General features: G+C 44.5%; 1 protein-coding gene across 4 annotated transcripts in view; it reads right to left on the bottom strand.

The window, feature by feature from the left end:
• Prom1 (prominin 1) overlaps window positions 1–16,594 on the bottom strand; it is a 122,874-nt gene that overhangs the window by 32,278 nt on the left and 74,002 nt on the right. For all 4 annotated transcript variants that reach the window (XR_009224808.1, XR_006847005.2, XM_046423647.2 and 1 more), the window contains exons 13-22: window positions 13,571–13,694; window positions 11,515–11,618; window positions 8,726–8,810; window positions 6,915–7,061; window positions 6,292–6,363; window positions 5,239–5,331; window positions 3,539–3,592; window positions 1,320–1,400; window positions 1,122–1,190; window positions 452–544 (exon numbers count right to left, since the gene is read on the bottom strand). Coding sequence is in view for 2 of the 4 variants with exons in the window: in XM_046423647.2 (XP_046279603.1) it covers window positions 452–544; window positions 1,122–1,190; window positions 1,320–1,400; window positions 3,539–3,592; window positions 5,239–5,331; window positions 6,292–6,363; window positions 6,915–7,061; window positions 8,726–8,810; window positions 11,515–11,618; window positions 13,571–13,694 (922 nt within the window). In the remaining 2 variants the exon portion in view is untranslated. The remainder of the gene's footprint in view (window positions 1–451; window positions 545–1,121; window positions 1,191–1,319; window positions 1,401–3,538; window positions 3,593–5,238; window positions 5,332–6,291; window positions 6,364–6,914; window positions 7,062–8,725; window positions 8,811–11,514; window positions 11,619–13,570; window positions 13,695–16,594) is intronic.

Here is a 16,594-nt window from a genome sequence, read left to right as displayed (position 1 = left end):
AAGCTGAGGGTGAACAGAGGCGAGCAACAAATTTGATAAACCGAATCTGCCGTCCTAGGTGTCACATGTTAAAGCAATTTTAAAACAAAAATGAAGCCTGGATTTTAGCACTGGGCTTGTGCAGAAAGTCACATGAAGAATCTCCTGATATTAGCTATCAGCACAGCAAGGAGTCTTCCTTTCTGATTGTTCCCACCAAGAGGAGTCTCCCAACTTCCAAGTGTGATTTTAGTAAGGAACGAGTAGCTGTAAACAGGACTGTCACTGTTTTGGTCTACTGGGTATCATAACACACTGATCTAAATTTTAGGGTTTAGGATTTGGGTTCTAAACCAAAATAAACCCCAACAGAAAACTAATATAAACAAATATTATAGTGTATTTCCATCTGGAGGGAAACAATCAAGATGATGGGTTTAACACGTCTGCTTTTGGAAGATGGAGTTCTCACCAGAGGGTCCACAATGAAGCCACACAGAATCACTTTAAAAGCAGAATCCATGGCGGTGGCCACAGGCTTGCAGGGCACCATCTTCTCAGTGACCTATGGAGGTGAGGGACATGGAAAAACTGAGTGAGCAGATCACCAAACCCCACAACGATTAGACCCTTGTGGCCCGTCTCACATAAGGACCTCCATTCCTCGGAGTTTCGGAGCTGACTGGGGGTTTGTGCGGATGAGTCCCACAGGTGTGAATCCAAGTACTTCAAAGCAAGAACCTTGTTCTCTCTGAGCCTCAGTTTCCAGTTTCCTCAAATGTTATGTGAACTAGAGGACCCACCCTTCAGGGTTGCTGAGAGAACTAAAAGCACACATGTCCAGCAGTGGTTTAGACTGAATTTTTAGTCTGATCCCTTTGTTATATGACAAAGGGGGTGAGAAGCAAATGGAGGAACCCATGTCACAATGGTGTGCCAAGGGACAAGAGGGGATTTGGGAGGGGGAAGGGGCTCCCACCTGGTGGGCTGGTCTCAGAGGTCTTGGTCTCCACACTTCAAAGCCCTTCTACTTGGTGTCAGTCCAATCACCAGGAATTCAACCTCACTTCCTCCATATTTTACCCTAGACAATGACTGTCTTAGGACACCCCATTTATGTTCATAGAAGGTCAACTACTTACAGCCAGCTCCACCCACTCTAGGTAGTGTTCAAAATATCGTAAGATTTTTTTCGCAAATTTCTTCGTTTCCTAGAAAGAAACCGAAGATCAGTAATGCCACTAAAATGATGACAGCATACTCAAACACCACAGAGACTTAATTATGGAAAGCTCACAGGCCCATTTATTGATTGGCTTATTTTAAGAAAGAAAACTCACTTCCACAATAACGGAGGAAATATCGTTTGTTATGAAGATCTGAACAGAATCCAAAGATTGCAGAATCTTGGTCACTTTCTCCTGGAAAACAGACTAGTAATTAGAAGGGGATCAAGTGATAAGAGGAATTAAACAGACAATATGAAAATCAATTTGAGTGCAGCTGTCCCTGGGAACACTGATTTCAAGAGCCCCTGCGATAGCAAGTTTAAAGATCTTCAAGTCCTCACGTAAAATGGCAGGTGACCGACACATCCCACACCCTCCCATATACTTTAAGTCATCTCCAAATTACTTATAACGCCTGACACGATGTAAATACTATGCAAATAATCGTCACTGTATTTTTTAGGGGACAATGAGAAGAAAAACAGTCTGTATACGTTCAGTACAGACTTAGTTATTTCCCCCAAATATTTTCCGTTCTGTGGCTGGCTGGACCTGCAGATTCAGACCCCAGGGATCCGGACAGTCAGTAGTACTGGTGCCCCAGTCCAATGCCACCATGACCTGGCCCAGTCACCTGAGGTAGGGGAAGGAGAAGAGCCAAGATCAAGCATTTGGGGGTCAGCACTGGAGTGGAGCCTTCATAGGACTTCCTTCTAGGAGAACTCACAGCAAAGTGGGCAGGAGGGTGCTGCTGGCCACTGTTCCCGGAGTAGGTGGCTGACGACCTCAAGACCACCAAGCTGAGAACATACTAAGGTGTAGGAATTTGCCTGCACTGTCATTCCAAGATAGCACTGTGGCCAACCTGCATGAGACCTTGGTGCAAAATCTGAAAAAGGGTTCCTTTGCCCAAAGTGCTGAGCAACACAGCCTGACAAGTGGGTCACAACTGAGTCCTGGCCCTAGTGCTCCCTGGGCTGGGCCCCATGAATGCAACCCCAAACTGCATGCACTGCTGCTCCGAAGGGAGCAAAGGGCCTGTAGCCAGCAGGGTGTCTCTTGGGGTCCCTTGGCAAGGGATAAAGCATGATGAAATGGCCCCAGTAATTGGAGGTGTAGGGAGGGTCCTAGTGCAGAGTAAACCTGAATGTCTTCAGAGAAAGTGAGTCCTGGTATTGGTGAAGGAAGGAACACTGAGATTTTCACTGTGGGGCTCATAGCCAAAGCCTTTTGTGGGCAGCCTACCTACTCAACAAGGAAATATTTTCTTCCTTATTGAGTTGCTTGTTGGCATTTTGTATACAAGATGAATATAGCACAGCCATAGAGCTGAGTTTCTGTTGTGGGTGTGTTTGTGGCTAGGGTACCCTTGCAGTAGAGCGCAGCAACTGTTCCAGACGACTGACACCTTCTCAGGCATGACTTCTCAGGGCTTAGAGCACATAGTTGGCCTTCCAAATTCACAGATTTTGCATTTGGGGATTCAACTAATCTTTTTGAGAAAAAAGTATATGGAACACATATGAGATTGTTTTCTTGTTATTATCCCCTAAACATTACAGTATAATAACTATTCATATAGCATTTGCATTGCGTTGAGTAGTCTTAGTAATCTACAGAGAATTTAAAGTATATGAGAAGATGTGCAGAGGTTATATACAAATACTGTGTATGCCATTTTATGCAAGGGACTTCACCACTCATGGGTTCTGATGTCCATGGAGGGTTCTGGAACCAACCCCTCCCCCAGTGAGAGACAACTGTACTTCTCTGCTCTGACCATGATGATCATGGGTGTGGCCATGTGACTTGCTTTGGCCAGGGGAACATGACAAAGCAGAATGTGCTAGTTCTAACCAGTATCTTAAAACACAACTGGGTTCCTGTCACCCCAAACTCATGTACCCACTAAGAGCATGTGAGGTGGCCACGACAGGGGCTGCTCCTTCAGGCTGCCTATCTAAGGGGGGAGATAAGTTGAGCAGCCTGTGAGCAGCCCAGCAGTGAGATGGATGCAGTTAGAGGGCACTGAGCCTTGACACTGGTTTGCTAGGCATCGATAGCTCTGTGAGATTGCCCCATGTTACCTTCTAAGTTTCTACGCATCAAAATGGATTTCAGTTCTATAGACAACCTGCTAGGAGAGGTCAGCATTTATGGAAGCACAAGTAGAAGGGAAATGGTAGGAAAACCCAATTGGGTATTTAGATGGGTACATACCTGAGACTTTCTTTAAAATTTAAAGTACTTGTAAAAATCAATGTCTCTGAAATTCTATGCATGGTATTTAATAACAAACCCTGTGACAGAAAAACAAAATGCATCCTTGCCTTTAGTCCCCCACTTGTGTGTTGAAGTATCTTGATATTTTTTTGTACATCATCCTGGTGAAAAAACAGAAAATATTGTCAAAACTATTAAACAAGGGAGCAAGAACACATGGCATGTGTCTCCTCGCTCCCCATAATAGCCATCAATCTGATCTTACACTGCAAAGGTCTCATTCTAGAAAAACCAACACGTAACGATGTGTACCTGGTGTAAGAAATCAGGATACTTGTTCAAAAGCTTGGAAAGGGTGCAGATCACATGCAAGGTGCCCAAGAAATGCCTTTGAACTGATTTGATCAAAGTGGAAGGCATTTAAAACACAGCCTGCCCTACAGTGTGGCACCCCTGGATGATTTTGGTTTGGGGTGGTAAACTTATGAAGGGCTGGAGAGTGAATGAATATTTTGGGCTTTAGGCAATGGCCTGTTCCAACAACTCCACTTTACTTCACCTTTATAGCCAAGAGGAGCCACAGACAGTTTGGAAATAACTGGGCACCACCGTGTTGCAATAACTTTGTTTACAAAAGCTGGCAGGATTTGGCCTTCAGACTGCAGTTGGCTGACCCCCTTGTCTTTCTGTGGACAAGGTGCCCTAACTCTGAAAAGGCCAAGGGGTCCTGTCTGCTTGACGACAAGCTGCAAAAGCAGTTTCTAATGTTAACAGATTTGTTCTGATCTGAACACAGATAGCAGAACAGAGTGATGAGCACGGCACACAGGAAAGTGAGCTCCTCCGCAGGAAGACGCTGCGCATCCTCCATGGAACTAGGAAGTCAGAAGGCAGAAAAGAAGAGAGAGACCGAGACAGAGAAAAAAAACTCCATCAGGAAGGTTCAGATGTCAGAGCAGATAGACCTAATCCCCGTCTCCAGACTTGAGCAACCGACCTAGTAACCCAGTTTCCACACAATTCCCGCCTTGACAGCTGCGAGTATGACCCATATGCAAGTCTAGTAACAACTCTTTGATTCCTGAGTCCTCTGAGGTCAGAGGTCTGACATCTCCATGAACCAGAGAGTAGCAATGCAGGAATCTTTCCCACCCTTGTTATATCTCATTTTTTTTTTTAATATTCTGTTTTTAGATGCGGAAACTGAGATACTATAGTTTTTGGAGATGCAGAAGCAGGCCCTGAAGCCAGATCTTCCTGGTTCCAAAGTCCTTGTTCTGCCTCTGCTACAAGCCTGCCTTGATAGTCTCAAGCAATGAGACAGGTCAAGAGGGATGGGAAAGAGAAGAAAGGCAGCAATGGCCATCAAGACAGTAACAGAGCAGACAGGACACAGGAAGAAAAGCACTTACCCTCACTTTCACATATTTCTAGGCAGAGTTTGGAGAGAAAGAATTAGAGAATATATGAGATTAAGTCCAGAGCAAAATGATCAGCACCTGATGTGCTAGACACCTGGCTTTGGAGGGTGTGTTAACAGCAATGGATACCACAGCAAGGAGCGGGGGCCAGGCACAGACCAAAGCTAACTGCTCACACTCCACTGGGAAAATGAGAAGAAAATAAGATTTAGGGGTGGTGTAATTTAAGTTTTGTGCTCTTCAAAGCCCAGCTCAATTGGTGAGGCTGAGACCAGTTGGATGAGACCTCCATGAGATGTGCATGTGGCCTCAGACTAGGTCTAAGTCAAGGAGGTGCAATCCATTTTGCTGAGGTCACCATTATATCATAGGTAGCTGATGGTTACCTGTGTCTTCTCCATGGGAAGGACTTGATCCTGGTGAATTTTTCTAATAGTTTGCGCTTCTGACTTCATGGACTGCTTTAATTGTCCGGGGGGCTACAAAGAGAAAATAAGTCAAGATCCACAGGATCCTTCCAGACTCTGGCAGCTGTAACATAAGCACATGGCTCTCCTTAGGCAATGGCGGCCACGGGTGGGCACAAGGGCTGGCGGAAAGGGGCAGCACAAAATATTCTGTTTCGGATCAGAACCATGGACTCGGCAATACCTGCACTCATGAGCCCTCTCTGAGTGCCAGAGACTGGGTTCCCTCACCACTGCCCTCAGGAGGCGGAGCCACCATTGGTTTCTCTGTTTTACAGATGAGAAAACCAAAGTTCAACCGAGAGCTTTATATTTAACCCACACTTAAAATGGGTTTTGGCATGCCAACTATAAGAATCCCATAAGTACTATTGCCCTCATTTGCTAGATGGGGAAACTGAGGCACAGAGGGTTGAAATACCTTGCTCAAGCTCCTACCATTGGAAAGAAACTGAGTCAGGGTTTAAACCTGGGTTTTCCTCCAAAGCCCACGTTCTCATCACCATGGTCTGATGCTACAAGGGGCCAGTGAAGGCCATGCAGTCACCGACCAGCGGAGGTGATGACGAAGCAGAGTCTGTGGGCCCACTGGGGCCTCTGCCCTCCTCAGCCACTTCTTGCTGATGAGGCAGCAAAGCAACCCATGGGACTTCTCCGTCCTCTCTCTGTTCCCTACGCTGCAAGGAAAGTGACGTGTGTGTGCTTGCACATACAGAAGCACATGTGCTCACACTTGGGGGTCTGAGGGTGAAGGAATCGGTGGGGATGGAGGTGGGCCCTGGAAACTTCCAGCGACATCGGGGCCAAACAGCAATGACCACTGAGGGCAACTTTCCACATGCACAGGAGGGGCGGTCAGCAAGGCTGGACTCACTCACAGTGAAAGGGACCTCTGCGGCAGCTTCCCTCTTGGTGGCACTGACATTAGACACCTACACTGCTACAGCACTTAACCCAACTATGTGAACTCACCAAACGGTCTGCTTTTGTATCCAGATCATATGAAAATGATAAAAGATTCACTTTCCCAGGAGAGGTTTTACTCTACAAAAGAAATAAAAAATTTGTGTTATGGGATTTTTAATCCTTAACGACATCTAATAGATTGAAGAAACTCCTCCATAGGTGACATTTGCATTTTAATTTATACCCATTATTTTTATTTAACCATAGAAAAGAATAAAATGCCAACACATGCTAAGACATGGGTGAAAACATGCTATGTGAACCTCAAAATCAAGCTACACACCAAAGGCCACTTCTTGTATGATTCATTTACATGCAGTATCCAAATAAGTCAATCCATAGAAATGGAGCACACATTGATGGCTGCCAAGTTGAGGGGAACGGAGGAAGACTGTTAATGGGCATAGCTTTTCTTTTGGGGTGATAAAAATGTTTTAGAATTAGGTAGAATAAAATGGTGTGACAGTGTGAATATACTAAACGTCACTAAGCCGCACAATTTAAAATTGCAATTTATACTCTGAATCTCTTCTCATTTAAAAAAAAAAAAAACAACGCTAAAAAACAAAGTACACACATTCGGTGCCCTACTTTCTCCCCCAGATCACACAGGCATAAGTGGGTGATACCTGAGCCAAGAGGGTGTCATAATCTATATTGTCTATCCCACTATTAGAGAATTCCTTGAGGTTGTTTTTTCCTTCCTCATTCAGAAGAACAATGCCACCAAGTTTTATATCCAGACGTTCAAGTTGATTGTTTATGTTGTCAGTATGCTGATGAAACAAGATGTGGAAACCAAGCCATTACTCTCCAAGCATGTCAAGTACTTAATGCTTTAAAAGGGCAATAAAACTATGCAAGAATATACATACATACATATACACACATACATATGTCTGTTTACACATACAGACATGGTATATATTCATACATGGGTGCGTATTTATACCTATATTTGACTGGGATTTCTTTCTCCCCTGCCTCCATGGCTTCTTATATCCTGTGGTAAGCACTTTTCAAGTACAAAGTAAAATAAGATCTCATCTCCCTGTCAAAAAGACCTCAAAAGGAAGAGGCTGTGTCATAAGAGGGGCACAAGAATTCCATTAGGGCACCAGGGAGAGAGGAGTTCAAGAAAAGAGGCTGGAAGCACAGAGAGTAGAGAGGAGGTGGCTTTGGAGCACCCAGGCTTGACCAACAGAGATGCTGACAGGGACAGGTGGGCAGGCATTCCAGGGAAGGGACCGCCTTGCTCTAGAGCTGGGCAAGAGAAAGACATGGGAGACGTCTTCTGGGAAACAGTGTTTAGTTACTTGGGCAAAGGTCATGGGAATGCGGTGGTTGACCTGGGGTTGACTTAGTAGCCCATCAGTAGTTTCAGAAGTCAGGGAGTGCCTCAGTGTCCCAGCGACACTCTCAACTGCTACCCAGCACAGCACAAGGAAAGTGGCCCATGGCATGATGGACAAAGGGGAAGAGGACACCTAATTAGGATTTGGTGGCAAATTCACATTTTATTTATGGACAATAAGCAATATTTAGGGAAGAGAATCAAAACAAAATTCATATGCAGGTTTTGAATTAAAGCTCTTTACATTTGAAAACTGTCAGGTCATCATGACCCCATGGTCTCTCTACTGGCCTGCCAGAGCTGCAGGACTTGGTGAATGCCTCTTCCTTAAGTTCTGCCTGGAATCTGCTCTCGTGCTGGAAGCCCAAAAGTAAGAGGATGACATTCTTTCCTGCACAACCAAGAAGGCCAGAGGAGGCTTCCAGGCACAGGGGAGTGGAAGGGTCTGGGCTAACAGCACTCCAGACTGGGGCAGTGGGACTCTATTCCTCTTTCTTCTGACCAGCATGCCCTGGAATGGCGTTTTCTTTGAGTCTTAAGAGTCAAGACTGGGGCGTGGGCTGAAGCAAAATGGGAGGGAAGTCGTTCTATCTGGCTTGCTTCCATCCTTCCTTCTTGCCATGGTTCAGCAGAGACAACCCTGCAGTCCTGGGGCCACAGTGTGATCATAAGGAATAAGGATGGTGAGGACTGTTCCTCCCAATCCTAGGACCTGTCAGACAAGGGGTGATGGTCTTGGAGAACCAGCCTCCCTGGGAAGCAAGTGGGGGTTGCTTTCATAGGAACATCTACGTTGAGTGAAGTGGAATCTCTCCCTGGGACATGTCCTAAGTGAGGCCTCTTGGGAGGCTCTTGCATAAAAAATCAAAGACCTCACACTGCAAGAAAGATAACTGGTTGGGGTGAGAAAATGTTTTGAACTGGATAAAGGTGAAGATTGCCTAACACCGAACATATTAAATGTCCCTTTAAAGTGGCTTGTTTTATCTTTTGCAGATTTCACAGCAATTTTAACAAAAAGAAGGAAAAACAACTGGATTTAGTAAAACAATGTGTCAGGTCCAGAACTGGTTTCTAAGGACTCACCTTGTGAATGTTGAGACTCTCGCTGATATTGAAGCGGTTCTCGAGTTGAAGTGTGGAATAAATTCCTCTGTTGTTTTTGCAATTGCTGTGGGAGCAAACATAGAAATCACGACCCAGAAAAGCAGCATGGTGACCTCAGTCCATATCTGAGAGTGAGGAGGGAGTTAACTGTTTCTTGCTGTGCAATCTGTGACTGAGTGGGTTCAGGTTATCACCCATAGCCACGTGAATGGCTGGCACCTGCCACTCCTGACTTATTTTCCTCTTTTGTTAACAGTCCAAATTTTGGAACAGATACAATAGCACTGATGAATGTGTCCTTGCACCTGTCTCCTTTACACTGTTGTCTGTACTGCTGTGCACAAATTTACAAATTGGGAAGAAATAAATTCTCATGAAAAAATACAAAAATAATACTCACTAGAAAGAGGTGCATTGTAAAGTGCATCATGGGCTTTATTAAAAGATTCTATCAAGTCCCTGTCAAGAATATTTCCCCTTCCTATTTCCAGGGCTGGGCTATATTGATTGACTAAACATATGCTTTGACATCTATTCTAATGGTGAGGACCCACAGACATCCAGACTTTTGGTGCTGTTTGCCCATAAAACTAATCTGGCCACCTGGGTGAAATGTCCTCAGCTCTCCATGCTTCAATCCCATCTCTAAAATGGGGAAGTGCTTATCTAACTGAGCTAAGGATAGGGCTGGTAGGATTCATATCCCTGCCGCACAGAGAGTCACATAATAGGGAAGTGTCTTCCTTGCCACAAGAGCCAGTGCCCTCTGCCCCTGCAGGATGCCATGAGCAGCAATTTGCCCACATTCCTAGGAAGTGTGATACCTGCTCCAACAACCAGGTGGTGCTGTTGGAACCCAGAGCTCCATGCACCAACAAAGGTAATATTGCAGAGTTCTGCAAGAGCCGGTCACAAATTGCTGCATGCCAGTAAAGATGCTAGGCCTTGCCTCCCAGCCTGGGGATGGTGAGCAGGCTGAATTGTGCACAGAGGTTCCAATGGGTTGATAATGTCTGCTTAGAGTTTGCTATTGAGAAAGACCCTGAGTCTCCCTGGGTTAAGCTGAAGAGTATACAACTGATTAACAATCTGAGTACAGGTTGAGAGGGGTGGATGCATGCACCACTTGTTTGTGACCTCAGCTGGTGGCACTGTGGAGCTGCTGACATTAAGGCGGGAAGTGATCTGTTTGGTTGGGTCACATCACATTCCCAGACACTTGCAGGATGAAATGGGAAGCTGCAAGCAAGGAGAGGAGACAGATTTAAGGAAGATTTAGAAGGTCAATTCAACTCACTCGGCTATGATCTCACTGCCAAGGAGAGGGTGTCCCCCTCTTTGGAGGTGCAAAGAGGCAAATGACAAAAAGGTTGAAAAAAACAAAAAGGGCTGGGCGCAGTGGCACATGACTGTCATCTCAGCAGCTCAGGAGGCTGAGGCAGGAGAACCACAAATTCAAAGCCAGCCTCAGGACTGGGGTTGTGGCTCAGAGGTAGAGCGCCTGTCTAGCACACATGAGGCACTGCGTTCGATCCCTGGCACCACGTAAAAAAAAATAAAATAAAATAAAGGTATTGTATCCATCCACAACTAAAAAAAAATTAATAATAATAAAAAAAAACAGCCAGCCTCAGCAACTTGTTGAGACCCAAAGCAACTTAGTGAGACCTTGTCTCAAAATTAGTAAATAAATAAAAAGGGCTAGGGATGTGGCTCTGTGGTTAAGCACCCCTGGGTTGAGTCTCTGGTACCCCTCCCCCCAAAAAAAGTTTTCCATTATGCAGGAGAACAATTTGTGGCACGTCACCACAGCAGCAAGTAAAACCCTAAAGATTCCAGAAGGTTTTAAAGGTTTAGAGAAATCTGTGTATCAGACAGGAGCTTAAATGTGCTGATGAACAATCATAAGTAAGAACAGGTATTTTGCCATGATTTGTTCTGTTTATGTGGTGCTGGGGATTAAACCCAAGGTCTCGCATGCTAGGTAAGGGCTCTCCCGCTGAGCCACACCCACGCCTATTGTCATGTCTTTATAAAGTGTCAGGTACTGTTCTAATTTCATGTATTTCACTGGACCCCAAAAGACCCAAGGTGAGATTTCTGTTGTCATGATCCCTACTGAATGGAGAGGAAGTAGAATTGCTCAAGGTCACAGGGCCCCCAGCTGCAGAGAAAGGATGGGAGCCTAGGTGGCCTCACTGCAGGACCAGCCCTGTACCTGCATTGTTGTTGTTGTTGTTGTTGTTATTATTATTATTTTGGTACCAGGGATCGAACTCAGGGGCCCTTGACCACTGAGCCACACCCCCAGTCATTTTTTCTATTTTTTTTTTTAGAGACAGAGTAGTCTCACTGAGTTGCTTAGTGCCTTACTTTTTGCTGAGGCTGGCTTTGAACTCATGATCCTCCTGCCTCAGCCTCTCAACCGCACCCAGTCTTGCATTGTTATTATCACAGCTGTGATTTGGACACATTCACTGATTCTCACAGGTTCCTGTTAATGCAACATAGGGTCACCTTCTCCAGGGAACCCCAAAGATACCTGGAGATAAGGGCCTTAGGCATCATCATCTCCAGGTTTCAAAGGCTTTCAGGGAAGAATTCTCTTTGGGGCCTCATTTCTACAATCTCTTTGCTAAGTCTAGAGGACAGCTTAGCTCTGAAACTGAAAAGCCTTATGAGTAAGGTAAAAAGAAACAGATTGAAAGCAAAATTCTTATCTGAAAAAAAAATTTAAATAGCAAAACATACAATGCAATTATTGGTACCTGTAAATTTGTTCAAAAGTGAGCTCAATATCTGGTTTTTTAAGAACCATGCCAGAGATGTAGTATTTCCATTCCTTGTTTAGTAAGTAGGGGGTGTCCAAAATCTAGAAAAAGTGTTAAATTTTTTTATATTAACATGCATACAAATATCAAAATGAATATTCTCTAAATTATTTTTAAGATTTTTTTATATCACAATATTTCTCTTTAATCTCCAGCCTGAAACTAGAAAATAATAGTGTACCTGGAATAAATCAATTGACCACAGCCTTGATAAAAATTATGAAAATTACTTTTTTTGAGAACTCAAATTTATTTAGTAAACACATTAGAAATGAGAGTAACATAGACCATTTGATTGAAACTAGCCAATATAAAGTCATAAAGTGGGGACACAGCTTCTTCACGACTTCCCTCTGGACACAGTAAATGAAGACTCACATGCCTTCTGACTCTGGACCACATATATTTATGTGCATGGCCAGGTATTTGCCTGGTAAGAGCAGGGTAAGAGGATCCCTTACCTGAAATGTTTGGGACCAGAAATTGTTTCAGTTTCAGATTGTTTTTTGACTTTGGAATATCTGTGTGTACAAAATGGGGATGGAACACAAGTCTAAACACAGAATTTACTTGTTTTACATACTCCTTGTACACAGAGTCTGAGAATAATTTTTAAAATATGTTCAATGACTTTGTACATGAAAAGTTTCATGGTGTAAAATTTTCCCCTTGTCAAATTTTGGATTTTGGAGTTTTAGATTGGGGATGCTCAATCTGAATAAATGATTTTAAAATATCCTCTAATTTTAAAGAATTACGCTAAAGGATTCAACACTGCACAGGAGATAATAAATCCTGGTTTGATGTCTTGTTATTTTTTATTAAGAAGCCAAATGGAGATAATGTGATCATCAATCAACTCAATTTAACTTCTCTTGACTAACTGAACTGCCAAAACACCAATGACAAGTGGCTGCCTTTGTAGTCATTTACTGATTTCATCTCACCTGATTTGAGATGAAAAATAGACATACAATTGAAGAAGGAAATAAAATTGTATTTTAAAAATCAGAATTGGCCCATACTTAAAAAAAAAAAAAAATCAGTCTGGAGAAAAACACTGGGAAGTCTAAGTTAGAAGCCAGACCAAGGTATATACAAAACCTTATTAGTTAAAAAAAAAAAAAAAAAAAAAAACCATGAAACTACCATCTGCATCCCAGAGTCAGGGGAAGCTGGTCTTAGAGAGAAAAAGTGAAAGTTGAATTTCATTCCTTGACTGCCATCATATATCCACCTGGGACGACCCTCTGCCATGGGGTGTATCTTATTAATCTCTTTCACTTTGAATTTAGGGCCATGAACCATGTGATATCTTTGTCACTTGGGAAAAATCTACAATGTCACAAACCTCAAGAAAGGTGAGGGAGGAACCTTGGAGTTTATCTCCTGATGGTCTCAGCCTCCTTTGGAAACTACTGCTAAGAAGAATTTTACTCTCTCAAAATACTACAATCCACATCAATGTGCAAGTCTTAACTCCTGAAACTGACTTCATTTACAATCAGAAAATGAGAATACTATTATATGTATGTATTATATTACTATGTATGTATCTTTCTGTGTGTGTATGGGTGTGTGCTTTTTGGTCTTGCAAATAGAATCAACTTGTTGAATTAAAAGCAAACTACTCAGCAGGGTGCAGCGGCGCATGCCTGTAATCCCAGTAGCTCAGTAGGTCCAGGAGGAGGATTGCAAGTTCAAAGCCAGGCTCAGCAACAGTGAGGCTCTAAGAAACTCAGTGAGATCCTGTCTCTAAATAAAATAAAAAATAGGGCTGGGGATGTGGCTTAGTGGTTGAGTGCCCCTGAGTTTAATCCTTGGTACCCACGCCTGCCACCCCCAGAAAAAATAGCAAACTCCTCATGTTTTTGGTGGCGAGACACACTCACCACCAAAACCATGACCACTGCTCTTCAAGTAACCCACAAGACATGGAGAAACCCAAGTGTCCATTCGAGTCCTCCCACCATGAGTAGAAAAGCATATTTACCTGGAATATCTTCCCATTTGCATAAGGTTCACAGATCAGTTTTTCCATATTCACACCAGGAACAAAAGAAAGAACCACAAGGATCATCACTATCCAGCAAAAGAGGAAACAGAATCCAACTCCACTGGGAAAAAACAAAAACAAAAACACAGATGATAAAGTGAGTAATTCTGCAAGGAATTTGTCTGTATTACCTAGCAGTGCTTACTACCTGGTCAGTGTACAAAGTGGACCTGTTCCTCTGCATTGTGCAGGTTAACCAGATCAGCCCGCCTGGGGGTGGGGAGGGAAGGGATCAGCACTGTGGTCTTTCTGTCCTTGGCAGACCATAGCAGACCAGAATGCTGTCTAGCATTATGGGCTAGAGCCTGGGCTTTGGCGTCAGTTGAGAACCAATCCTTTCTTCAAAGGATACAGTAGGGTGAGAGATTCTAAGCAGAAAGTGTCCCCTTGAGAGTCTGAAAGGGACCAAGATAACTCTGCATCCACAGGAAAGGTGGAGAATGGCGTCAACAGCAGCTCCAGAGGTAGGGAGGGGTGAACTGAATGGGGCCTGGGAAGAACATAGCCTGGTTTCTCTAGTAAGGAGAGCACTCTTGGTGCAGGGAGAAGGATGGGTTGGACAGGCATCAGCCCAGATGGGACACTGCTGATGGAGAGAAACCAGTGGATGAAAGGGATACAGGAGTCCAGAGGCAGCAAGAAAGCATAAAGGTGGGGAGGGGCCCCAGGGTGGTGGCAGCGAACACTGAGGCACCCTACAGGAAGAGAAGGTGAGAAAGATGTCAGTGATGTTTCCTGCTGCAGTGAAGATGTCAGGTAGGAGTTCAACATGTGTGTGCAGTGCAGACTTCTGGCTACAGAACACCTCAGGAGTCAGCAGCTTAGAGAGAAACATTTATCTGGGAAGAGAGAAGCCACCACAGATTGCTCTCCTGCATAATGAAAACCTTATTTATTTATTTATTATTTCCAGGGATTGAAATCCAGGGGCACTAAACTACTGAGCCACATACCCGGCCCTTTTTATTTATTAGTTTATTTTTGAGACAGGGTCTTGCTAAGTTGCTGAGGCTGGCTTTGAACTCATGATACTCCACTAGGATTACAGGTGTGCGTCACCACACCTGGCTGGGGATCTCTTGAAACATACTATCTCCAGTGCCTCATTATTATACATCGAATCACAAAAACACACCCCTGCTTAGGATGCTTCTTTCCTAGTTTGGTCTACTTCCTTGCCAGAGGTTCTCTAAAATAAGAATTACTGGGCAAAGGGCATTTTGGTCTTCCCACTGCCACCAGCCACACAGATGTGCCCCTTCCTTACGCTTGTGGTTGCCCATAATTCTAGGTGATGGGGACACTGTTTTCAAAGTTTTATCATGGGCTTCAGTGCAGGAGATTGTCACTGCATATGTTAGGTTCCCTTATCTCTGGGAACCCTCTCCATCGCTGCAGCACAAAACATGTTCCCCACGGCATCCTGCTCAACCCCTAAATGCTCTGGGGACCCTCAGTAGGCAGGACCCAGGCAGAGCCAGGTGTAAGGAAGACTCCTCCAGTCTTTCACCAGAATCTTTTTGGGAGATGGGAATTCTTGCATGCTCTTGATAGGACAGTGTCATTGTTTTTAAAGAGCAGGTGGGGACGGGGTTACAGCAGAACTAAACACGAGTCTCCTGATTTCTACCAGGGAGTCGACAGCTGGAAAGAAAAAACTTCACTCTGGTGGTCAGTCTGATTAGATGGACTAGGCTTGTGTCATTCCCCACTCCCCCTTTGCATCTATCCAGCGGCTTGCCAGATGTCCCAAGGGGTGGAGACTTCTGCCCAGCACAGCAAAACCTGCCATGAGGTGGGGGCGGTCAACAGTGAAGCAATCACAGCCATCCTGCCTCTGGGCAGGTAATCTGTCCTGTCACCTGCCTTCTTCCTGCCCACAACCCTAAGGTTTCCACAGAGCTCTATCTCCTTAGAAATCCCTTAATCTGCAGAAGAATTCCATCTCAACTGAAGGCGCCTGTAACCTCCACCAGTCTGTTGGCGATTTCCCTGTTCTTTTTCTTTGAAGCTAGATGTCAGATTTTGTGTTGATCCCAAAGAACTGTGAACAGAACTTATGAATGTGTCTTTTTAAATAGAGGTACTACTCCCCTTTCAAGCAGTTAAAAAGGTGGAATGGAAACACTCGCCACCAAAAACCCTGACCACTGCCGAACGCCCGCATTATTCGACTTGCACTGCTTAACTGGTTTCCTACCTGTGTCTGTGTATATTTGACCAAAAAGGCAAGATAAATATCTTTTTTTTCCCTTGCTGGCTTAATTTTTAATTCTTTTCATTCCCAGTTCGGAGGTACTTGCATTGGAGCGTAATTTCTTAAATCCGGGTGTGTGAGAAACAAGCTTCCCCTGTGTGCAGTTCTTCTTCTGGCCCTAGCAGTCCCAGGCCATTAGCTTTGAGGATGTTTTTAGGAGCCCTGTGCCACATTAATGATAGTAAGGGCTTGCGCTACACTGGCGCCCATTTGGGGGAAAGCTCTGAAGAATTAATTTTATAAGAATTAATCTTATATTAATTTTATAGTGATCCCATGTTTGACACAGCAGATGCATGCCACCTGCTCTCCAGCCCTTGCCACTCCCATACTAGTGGCTTGAGGAGATAGATGGGAGCATGAGGCTATTCCTCAAAGGATTGTTTCAAGGCTTTACCTTCCCCCCACCCCATTCACAGCCTGCCACTCACCCTCGGTGGAGCTCAGCAGAACAGAGACGCACACTGGGAGCCCACATGGCTTCTCTGCGGGGCACACAGAGCCACTACACCTGCATCCCACTGGTTGGCACTCCTGGCTCTAGCTCCAGGCACACCTGCTGGCTCCTGCCCACTCTGCTTTGCTGCTGTCTGCTGGAGTAAAGGTTCCCAAATGCAGGAACCTACATATGAAGGCCTCTGAAACAGTGCCAGGGGCTCACCCCTCTATGGTACCTCACTTCTGTTCTTGTCCCTAATTTAGGC

This window comes from Marmota monax, unplaced genomic scaffold (assembly GCF_021218885.2).
Source record: "Marmota monax isolate L192 unplaced genomic scaffold, Marmota_monax_Labrador192_F-V1.1 WCK01_AAM20220418_F8-fsc00009, whole genome shotgun sequence".
Lineage (NCBI taxonomy): Eukaryota > Metazoa > Chordata > Mammalia > Rodentia > Sciuridae > Marmota > Marmota monax.
This window is presented reverse-complemented; position numbering and strand designations above follow the sequence as displayed.